Source organism: Arachis hypogaea, chromosome 9, assembly GCF_003086295.3.
Source record: "Arachis hypogaea cultivar Tifrunner chromosome 9, arahy.Tifrunner.gnm2.J5K5, whole genome shotgun sequence".
In the NCBI taxonomy this organism is placed as follows: Eukaryota; Viridiplantae; Streptophyta; class Magnoliopsida; order Fabales; family Fabaceae; genus Arachis; species Arachis hypogaea.
Window position 1 is genome coordinate 116,596,510 of NC_092044.1, and position 11,689 is coordinate 116,608,198.

At 32.0% G+C, this 11,689-nt stretch overlaps 1 protein-coding gene across 1 annotated transcript; it reads right to left on the reverse strand.

The window, feature by feature from the left end:
- Positions 1-352: 352 nt before the first annotated feature.
- Positions 353-7,163, reverse strand: LOC112712418 (ABC transporter C family member 10). The gene is made up of 11 exons (XM_025765309.3): positions 6,622-7,163; positions 4,442-6,530; positions 4,029-4,349; positions 3,849-3,935; positions 3,175-3,771; positions 2,919-3,083; positions 2,533-2,827; positions 1,997-2,211; positions 1,600-1,905; positions 809-1,112; positions 353-727 (listed from the first exon to the last, which is right to left on the reverse strand). Exons 2-11 carry the CDS (start codon positions 6,497-6,499, stop codon positions 615-617), a joined length of 4,461 nt encoding a protein of 1,486 aa, XP_025621094.1. The 5' UTR covers positions 6,500-6,530; positions 6,622-7,163; the 3' UTR covers positions 353-614.
- Positions 7,164-11,689: the final 4,526 nt, after the last annotated feature.

Here is an 11,689-nt window from a genome sequence, read left to right on the forward strand (position 1 = left end):
TTAATATAAGAAAAAATAACAACATTAACTAATCATTTTTTTTAAGAAGAAATACTAAAAATGAAATAATTAATTTGAGTTAGTCAAGTGGTTAATTTACTTATCTCTATTTATTTAAGTAAGGGTTGAAATTTGAATCTCGTTTTATATATGTAGCAATTTATTGGTCAACGATAAATTTTAAATGAAACTTTAATTTGCAACTAATTAATTTAAAAAAAAAAACTAAAAATGAAGTTGTTGACTACATATGTGTTGATAAAACTTAAAAGGCTGTTTATCATCTAACTTTTTTTCTTAATTATAGTCAGCTTTTATAGTTAGATAGGGCTTTTTGGAATAAATGGAAGCCTTTCCTACAAAATATAAGTGATCATTATAATGCAGCTCTCTATCTTCTAAAATTACAACAGTAGGCCCAACTAATTAGCAAAGGAATGAAGTTTTCTTGCTACACCTTTTATTATAAAATAAAATAAAATAAATTAGACACTCAATCTTCTACTTTACTTTGTTGAACCCTTCTAATAATACAACACAAATTAATTAAAGCTACACATACATATATAATTAAGCTGCATCAAAACAAGGTTTCTACTTCTAGATACCTAGCTTCAGTGAGATTCTGCTGACTGAAAATGAGACCAATATTCCTTAACAAGTTGTCCAAACAATGATCCTTCCTGCTTCATCAAGTTCATGGGCTCATCATACTCAACCAATTCTCCTGAAAAATAATATACAATAATCATACAATATTAAATTAAATTAAGAATAAGTGAAGAAGTTAAATGTTATTAGTTATTACCATCACTGATAGCAGCGACCTTAGTGCAATCCATGACAGTTGGAATCCTATGTGCAACTGTGATTACAGTACAATCTGCAAACTCGGTTCTGATGGTTTTCTGCAGAATCAAATCAGTTGCATTATCAATGGATGCAGTTGCTTCATCCAGCACCAAAATCTTACTTCTCCTCAGAAGTGCACGCCCCAAACAGAACAGTTGCCGTTGTCCCATGCTCCAGTTCGCCCCAGCTTCAACAACCGAAGATTCTAAGCCTCCTTCTTTCTCTTTCACAACTTCTAGCAACTGGCACTTTCCAAGAACCTTCACATGGAACCAAAATTGTTAGCTGAAAAATTAAAGAATGCTTATCCAATCCAATTCAAATAAAAAATTTATTAAAATCGTACTAATTATAATTAAAGAAAAAGATAATAAGTCTATAACTTTTTAATTTGAAGACAGATAAGTCTCTTGACTAATTGAAAAGAAAAATATTATTTGTACACTAAAAAATTAGCTATTAAAATCATCCATCAATGTATTTTTAATGTGTATTTATATTTCAACATGTATTTTATATTGGTGACTGACTTTAGTGACTGATTTTAGTGTACACGTAGCATAACTCAATTGAAAATATAAAAAGTTTCTGATTTCTTATCCAAAATATATAAGAACAAATCATTAAGGATTTAGATGTCTCACGTTTTAAAAAATAAGAAAAATTTTTGTATTTTTAATGAGTTAATAACTTATTTGTCTTCGAGATAAAAAAGTGAGGTGTTTATTCTTAGAATTAATTAGTTACCTGCCAAATATCATGATCAGAGTGGTGAGAGAAAGGGTCCAAATTGTATCTAACAGTGCCATTAAAGAGTGTAGGATCCTGAGGTATGATACCAAAACGTGACCTCAAATCATGGAGTCCAATTGAAGAAATATCAATCCCATCAACAATGATCCTTCCACCTGCTGGCTCCACCAGCCGGAACAATGCACCTATTAATGTAGATTTTCCACTCCCTGTTCTTCCAACTATTCCAATCTTGTGCCCTCCTTCAAACGTGCACGTGATTCCACGTAGTACAAGCGGTGCACTTTCCCGGTATCTTATCTGTTTTCATTTCATATATATTTCATAATCTGTAGTTTCTATGATTTGCATGCATGTAATAATGCCATGAAGTTATAAGAAAAGTAGGTACCTGCAAATTATGAATTTGTACTTTTCCCTTAATAGGCCAATTGGGAGGAGGACGATTTTCTTGTATAATTTCTGGTGCCTCACTTGCTATATTCATGTATTGGTTTAGCCTCTCCACTGAGATTATCTGGTTTGCTACAGTGCATTGATTTTGAATTGCAAATACTAGAGACGAGTTTAATGAAAGTCCATATGATAGAGCCATGCCAATGAATCCTATGCAATTACACCAACATCTTCAAATTTCAATACTTGCTATATATAAAGCTGATGGAAAAGTATAGAGTACCAATATACTATACCAACAATAATTAATTACTATGTTTTAAACACGTGTATAAAGAGACACATTCAGAAAATACATATATAAAAACATTTTCATTAGACACAACCATAAAAAAGATATTTTTATTAGATACATCTACAAAGACACTTCCATTAAACACAGTCATAAACAAGAGTTGACAGAAGTGGGCAGAAATACTGTTGGTAACGTAGCGGGATTGAAAACTGATTGATTGTGTAAAATAATTATACCTGAGGTGAAAGTCCCTGGTGGAAGCACCACCATGGAAAGTGCTGCGGCTGCAAAAACAACTGCACTGATTGTTTCTAAGCGTAGCATCAGCCACTCATTTGCTGCAAAGCTGTGGAAGAAAGGGCTTGCATTCACATCAATGAGATCAAGATTCTTCATGAAAAACCTGTGTTCTTCTTCGAAAGCCCTTATTGTTGCAGCCCCGGCAACAGATTCGGCTAAATGATTAGCTACATAGGATTTTGTTGTGCCATTCATCCGCATCAATTCTTTTGCAGTGGCAAAGTAGTAGCTCTACAAAAGAATCTTACATTCTTATTATGATCACCAAAATTAGCCTTAGATTTTATCATGTTATGAATGGAACAACAATCTTTTCCTTTACCTGCAAGCGAATTGCTATGTAAACCATTGGTATAGAGACACACAACACTTGCCAAGTAATGACTGCTAAGACTATAAGATTGGCATAGCAAGTGTTAGTAGCTCCAACTGCGAAAACAAGGCTAAATGGAACATCAAGATCCACAATGCTCAGATCAGAGGAGACCTAAAACAAGGAGAAAAAAGGGTTACTTGTGTTGCAAGAAAGAACAATTATTCTCTCTGTTTGATTTTATCTGTATGTGTGCAGAGCTTACCCTACTAAGAATTCTTCCTAATGGTGTGGAGTCATAGAAGGACACCGGCGCGTGGAAGAGGGAATTCAAAAGCTGTAAGAACATAGATTTTGATGATTGAAGGCCCAAAGCAACTGCTACAAGGCTTCTAATCAACAAGAAAAATGTTGAAGCAAATCCAATCAACAAGTAGACAACAATGAGATGCAATGTGCTGACATTAGAATCATCAACTTTATCAGCCATCCACCAGTTCTGCAATGTCTGGCCAATCACAAATGAGAGGTGAGAAAGTGCAGCCACAGAGAAGTACAAATATCCTTTGTTTTGATTCAGATACTGTAAGTATGGCTTCAATCCCCTGTCTCCTTCTTCTCTTTCTTCTTGCTTGATCAATTGATCGCGCTCGCCACGCGAAGTTTCCAACTGATTCTCTACATATGTTTTCCTTATCTCCCCAGGATTGTGTGCAAGTCTGTTAGAAGAAGAAGTAGCATCCACGAGCCTGTCCGATCCGGCGGTTTCTTTGTGAGCCTGGACAAGATCCTGAAATTCTTTGCTTGAGTTCAAGAGATGGTGATAAGGAGCAGCTTGTAGGATTTTCCCCTCTGCCATCAACTGTAAAACAAAGAAATAAGTCAAATAATAAAACAGAATGAGAAAAGAAGCAAGTGACTTGAGATCCAAGAAATCACCAAAACAGAATCAAATGCTGGAAGAAAATCAACTTGATGAGTGACAAGCAAGACTGTCTTCCCTGCAAGTCCTTCCATGATGTAATCCTGCAAAATTTCAAAGCCATTCTTCATTCTACTAAGAGCAATGAACCAATGATTACAATTTGTGAAGACTGAAGTGAAGAAGTTGGAAATTACATTGAATAAGTTTGTGGCAGTATGTGCATCAACAGCACTGAATGGATCATCCAAGAGGTATATATCAGCATTCTGGTAAAGAGCGCGAGCGAGCTGAATCCGTTGCTTCTGGCCTCCACTCAGGTTAACCCCTCTTTCCCCTATCTCAGTGAGATCACCATGGGGAAAAAGCTCAAGGTCCTTCATCAGTGAAGACCTGTGAAGTGTTTCTTGATACTTTTCAGCATCCATTGCTGATCCAAACAATATGTTATCCCTTATTGTACCTGTCTGTATCCATGCAGTTTGAGAAACATAGGCAAACTTTCCATAAACTTCAATCTGCAATGCAGAAAAGATGCTGAAAAAGTTTAGTCATCCAATTTTCTAACTCATTCACAATTTACATGGAAATAAATGAAAAAAGTACTTACAGTTCCGCGAGTAATGAGAACTTCTCTGAGAATTGCAGCTAAGAGGGTTGATTTTCCAGAGCCAACTTCTCCACAGATAGCCACATTTTGCCCTGCTCTAACCTCCAAATTTATGTTCTTCAGAGTTGGTTTTGATCCATTACCTTCCCATGAAAACTCAGCAGACTTTATTGAAATCGAACCTCTCATGTTTTCGCTAAAATGCTTCTTCCTGAAGCTTTGGCTGTCTAGTTCAGGTGCCTCAAGGAATTTCAAAATCCTTGAGAATGCAACTTTTGCTTGGATCACCACCCCAATAACATCAGGGATGGTTCTAATAGGATCTTGAACGAGGCGCAGAGTCGCGACGAAAGTGAAAACATTGTTGGCATGTAGAGGAACACCAAGAAGGTAGCATGCTCCAAAGGATGCAGCAGATACCAAAACAGGTGAGGCCCAAAAGAGAAAGTTGCTATATGCTTTCCTCAATTGCACTACAGAAAGTCTTTTGAGCTCAACATTCCTCAATCTTTCAATGGCATTTCTGAAATTGGTTTCCCAGGCATATAGCTTCAGCACCTTCATATTCACAAGAGCTTCAGAAGTAGCCTTCAATCTCTCGTCTTGCGCCACCATAAGTTTCCTCTGGAACTTGTGCTGTAACTTTGCAAGTGGAGTGTTGCAAAGCACAGTGAGAAGTATCACTGCCAAGGAAGCGAATGTGGCGAGCCCAACGGCGCGAAAAAGTACTACTAAGGCGATACAAAGCTGAACACTGGTGGTCCATGTCTGGTGAAACCAATAGGGAAATTCTCCAATTCTATAAGCATCCACATTCACATAATTCATGATCTCACCACCAGAATGCACCAATCTAGCAGCATTGGATAGTCTTAGTTGCTTCTGATAAATAGCTGCAATAAGCAGTGATCTAACTTTCAAACCAATTAGTCTTGTTCTGAAGTACCATTGCCTTTGAGATAAAGATTCAATGATCTTTGTAATGACCAATGATATGGCCAATACATAACCTTCATGTTTGAAACTCTCATTACCCTCAGCAACAAGTATAAAGGAATTTAGAAGCAGAGGTCCACAAGAGAGAGTTATCACCTTCAGCAATGCAAAGAATCCTGAGATCAGAATCTCTTTCCAATGGCACATAATTATTGTTTTCAAGAGTGATGGCTGCTGTGCTGATTGTTCTTTCATCTTCTGCTTGTTCAATTGTTCTTGGAACTGAAAGTAACAGCTTTCGGCTCGGTCGGCCTCACGAAGCTTGGGAATGTCTTGTTCCTGAAGTGTTTTCTGTTTTCCTCTTTTCATCAATGGATTCAACCACCAAAATGACATCCAACTGAAGATTCCGGCTCCGGAAAATAGTGTGACAGAGCTAACAGAATCAGAATCAATTGAGTTGGACATGGATTCATCATTTAAAGGCATGTAAAGGCTTTCATAATTTTCTTCTCCTTCAAAGTCTCTATGCTTAGATTCCTTGTAACTGCATAGTAGCAATGAAATTGCGCCGCCAAAAGATAGAACATCTAAAACAACTTTCAGGGAAATTCCTCTGCTACTAACTGCATAGAACAAGGACAAAGCACAAAGAATTCCAGAAATCAAGAAAATAAGAACAGAAATGAGCCTTAACCATGTTCTTGGAAGTTGTTTCACCCTAAGACTCATTGTTAATCCTACAAACAACCATGACAACCCTTGAATGAATTCAAGAAACCACCAATCAAGAGGGAAAACAGTTCTGGTTTTTCTCAGATTCTCGTCTAGGAACCAGAATCCTGAGATCAAATGTACCAAGCCCAAAGAGCCATTGGCTATGGCAGAAACTAGCTGCAATCTTGAATAGCTTTGTCCATGATGATGTTGTTTTTTCAGTGGAGAGGGCTTGTGAAACATGGTGATTGATGAGATCATGATGACAAGCAACACATGAATGCATAAGATCAGAAAATGGTTGATACATGAGGAAGGATCCTTCAAAAACTTGAAATCATAACTGCAATAAGGATTTCCTGAACAACCAGATTCCCCACAAAACATCCTCCAGAAACTCTCCATTATTCTCTTTTCTTCTCAAAACCAGCAAAATCTGTAAACATAGAATGACAAAAACAAACTTCAGTTAAAAAAACAGAATATCATGCTTATATTATGATGATCATGGCATGCATTATGCAAACCTTGTGAGTATGTGATTCAGTGAGAGTGTAAGTTGTTGTTAGTGCATGCATATGCATATGCATATGCAGAGTCACAAGAACTGAAAATAAAAAAGGTAGCAACAGAAAGAAGAATCATATAAGATTCCAGGGTGTATGTATCTGAAATTCTGAATGAATAAATAAATAAAAGTCCCAAAGAAACTTAAGAAAAGTGGCCCTATCTCAGATGCAGTTGCAATGCCTCAGTACAGTCACTCAGTGAAAAGAGACTCACAAAAATGGAAACAATTATTGCATCAATGCAATATTTATCTCTTATTAAATTATATATTAGATTTTATTTCTATGTAAATCTCAACAACTATATTTAGCAGAAGAGAGTGTAGAAAACTAGAAATCGTATACAGCTATATTTGACATGATTTTAAAGTTGACGGTCGAAAACTGTTAGATGATAATTTAGTCAAATCTATCAAATCATCTAACGGTTTTCGATTATCAATTTCACAATTTCACATAAAAACAACTTCAGATGAGTTTTCACTAATTTTAACAAGCACAAGAGAATTTGACAAATGACAATATATAACAAAAATAAGCAGGTGCATTAAACCATAATTAAAAGGAAAATAAAAATGCAAAATCGTGCAGAGAATAAACAAACATTCGAAGCCGCGTGGTACAGAAAATCGTATTGTGTATTTTAAGAAAAAACAAAAGTAGGTAAATCATGCATGCATGTTTTCCATTTTTCTTTTTCCTTTATGATTTCATTATTTCATATAATAATGTTTGTGTGTTGCTTGTCAAAAAAGTAAAAACAACGTCTAACGTGGTACTGGTACGACCGTACGAGAATAATGTGTTTGTAGTGCACTACTCAGAACTTCTATTTTCCTTTTTTTTATTTATATATGAATAAAATTACGAATTTTCAGATAAGATCATTTGGGCCCAACAGTAGTAGCATAAATGAAATTTTCTAACAAAACTATATTATAAATGTATATCCAAATATTAAAAATTTAAAAATTTACGTTGATATGTACATATATTGTTTTTTTCTCCGAAATCTACTTACTGAGAATTCTGCATATTATGTTGTGCACCGACTTTTATTATTTGGATACAACTATACATTCAAGATTGATAAAATCTTAAAATGGATTGGCTTGTAACCATCATTTATTTTAAAATATTTATCATTTTAAAATTTTTTTACTAGTATAAAATATATATTAAAATACAAAAAATATATATTAAAAATTATTTAAACAATATATATATATATTTATATATAAATATATAATGCGTAGTTAATTTTAATAGTTAATTTTGGTGTATAAATAATATTATATATATAAAGTAAAAATTTAATGTAAATTAATATGTTTATATAAATGTATATATGAAAATGTTAAATTAATAACCGATATTTTAAATAGAGAAAGTATATATGCTGTTTAAGAATCATTATTAATGAGATAAAAAAATCTAGCTAGTATATCATAAAACAAAATAAATGGATATTCTTTTCATGCCAGATTGGACCTCCCAATAGAACATTACTTTGTTGACGTAAGTGGAGATGCAGGTTTATTTGGTGCATTGTCTTTCCTTTTCAGTCACAGCTTCTCACAAAGCTATGGCAATTTCTAGATTCAAAAAATTCGCCTAATGCGCCAAAAACATAAAAAACCGAAATGATAAGTATATATCTTTTTTAAAAGAAAAATAATATAAAATATTTATTACAATTTAAAAAATATATATATTACTAAATGCCATATTATATACATAAATATTTTTATATATTCCATATAAAATTATATAACGTATGTTTGATCTTTACTCTGTTGTTAAATATTCATTCAGACTAAGAGTATTTTTTGTAAGTAACTATGAACTTAAATGAAAATGGTAAAAACATTTTTTTATAAAGATGTTTTCTTAAAAAATATGACTTATTTATTTAGTCAAATTTTAAATAAAAGTAACACTTTTATAACATATCAAAATTTAACCATACAATTTATTATCCAAAAGTCAAAAAAAAATATTTTCATACAAAAACAATTATAAAATTTTTATGTCCACTCATATATATATTATTTCATCATTATTATTATTATTAAAACTTTTAAATGAATATGTCATGGTAATCATTTGATGAATTATGTTTAAGATTATTAATTTCTTGTATAATCATATTATGACAAATTATTTTATGAACTAATAATTAGAGAATATAATTATGTACATATGTATCTTCTTTTTATCATAATCTCACTTTATGCATATAATCATCCGTTAATCAATAATAAAATTTTAAATAAGGTCCAGATTAGTCTTTAGTCCGTAAAACTAGAGAATAATACTGTAGAAAAAAATTAAAAAAATAAAACTTTTTGGTACATAAAGCCAGGAAATTGTGATAATGAATATGTCTCATTCTTCCCACATCTTGTTGATCTGAATAGATTCATATAATTAAAAAAAAAAAAAACAGACATCATTTCAAGTTGACAACTCATGTTTCTTAATTTCATTGAATCCACGTTATATAGGTAGAGATGACAATGATATAAAGACAGACAACTTTATTAGCCGGATTATTGATTGCCGTATTTATAATAATGAAAGGTTAGCTGTAAAAGAAGAATTCTCTTCTTCCTTCACTTCTTTTAGCTACTCATAATAGTGATTGATATGTGCTGTGGTCTGGGGATTTTTGTGAATATACTTACCCTATTTGAAAACAATTGAAAGGGAATAACTTACTTTAATGACCTATATCATAACTAAATATTAATTTAAATTATTCAATTTTTGTGAAAATATTTTAGAGTGGCAAATATTGTAATATATAATATATATAACAATGAGATTAGTTTTTTTTATAATATCTTTTAATTTTAAGAGTCAAGAATTACTTCGTTATATATTTTTAAAATAACATTCAAAATTCAATATTTATTTAAACAGACGAATAATAAATGAAGAAGTATAAGGAGTCAATAGAATATTTGTACAATATGTACAATAGAGGTTTATGGATGTCCGATTCAGTATTAGAGATATAACTATTAATGTTACTTTTTTCGATTAGTTTAAACTTTTGGGATGAGTGGTATCATGACATGGTATCAGAGTTCTAGATCCGATGTTTATTATCTTAGTATCCGAATGGTTATTTTGAATAGTATGAATAATGTTCATTTTTTTAACTCATATAGTCCATTGTATACATTGTACAAATATTCCATTGGCTCCCTAACAGGACTCATAATCAATTTAACTAATTTAAACTTACATTAGTTATTTAAACCCTAAGTGGACCAAATCATATGCACCTTGACATGCACATGCAATGAAAAGCTACCTAATCGGTTTAATAATTTGTAGATTCATATGCATGTTTATTTTAGCTGAATGTATTTGTACTCATTCTCTTAAAGCACTGTGCCGACATCTAAAACCTAAGAACCTAAGAACCTTAGGAAAACAAAAACGTCCGTCACATGCTGAAATGTGATTTAACGAAGGAAGATAGAGCCTAAATGAAATGAAATAGATAGAGATTGATGTCTCCTTTACATATTATATTATGACACGTTTCTCCTTGTTATGTTAGCTTAGCTTTTCAAGTTTTTGTGACTTTCTTTTATTTGTTTAAATTGTTATCTTTTTCAGAGTTGTGAGTGACCCCACATGTTAGATTTTAAGTGTTAAGCCGCCTATTGCCGAAATCATTGTTTTGAACGCACAAATTATGATTAATTATATATAACTATATAAGCACTGAAGTATTGTTAAAAGTAAATAAGAATATATATAGAATTGAGTTGGCCTAACTCTGGTCCCGAGTTTTATTTGTGCTTGCTCTTTGATTGTCCAAACATTTCTGCATGCGTCTCCAATGAAATTAAAATACAAGAGTTGGAAGAAAAAAGCATGCATTACTGAAATGATTATCTTCCCCATCATAATTCGTATACACGATGATGAGATCGATGTATACCTATTATTGTGTTCTTGAATTTGTGAATGTAGAAGAGAGGAAGAAGTGGGGCAAAATCTAAAGGTAGCTAGAGAGAAGAAAACCTTGGTCCACATTTTTCATGCCATAATAGCATGATTTTATTGCATGGATCTTTTGCGATAACAACTTAGACTTTAATTTTGATATATTAATCGTATAAAATATTTTATATACTTGTGCAATTATATCTGTTTTTTAGATGATTATTCACTTGATCAATATAAAAGGTAGTTATTTTTAGGGTTAAGTATGATTTTGGTCCCTAAAATGTAGGTCAAAATTTTTTTTCATCTCCAACCTTTTTTTCCCAACAAAATCATTTTTAAAATTTAATTTAGTTTTAAAATCATTCTTATCTTAGGGACCAAAATTGTACCGAGGTGGTGACAGAAGCAAAAACAAAAATGGATCGTGACAGAAGCAAAAACAAAAATGGATCGTGGATAACTTTTTCTTCTTATTCCCTTCTTTTTTCACAGGAATAGAAACACTCTCTTTCTCTTAATTTTTTTTGTATAATTTTTTTATTGTGGATAATTTGGTCCAAAATTTTAATATTTAAATAAAAATGACGATTTTAAAACTTGATTTTAACCTTAAAAATAATTTTGTATGTAAAAAAAAATTTGGAACAAAAATTTTTTAACCTATATTCTAAAAACAAAAAATCGTACTTAATCTTTATTTACTAATATAGCATTATATAATTAGATGTACGTATAAAATTATTTTATACTTGGATCAAAATTAAATTCAACAACATATACTATATATATGGATCAAACTTTTTCCTTTGAACAAAGTTTGTTTTTCTTTTATTTGACTTTTTTTTTTCTCTTTCGCTTTCATTCCTTCTAGGGGGAGACAAGCCCTAATAAAATTTAATTTTAGTACTTCTTCACCAAATAATCTTGATTGATTGATATACATTAGCCAAAGGGATATAAAGGAATTTTGGCACTACACACTACACGACTACAATAATTACTTGGTGTTGATACTTTAATATATATTTATTCATTATTTGCCACCAGTCGATGATCA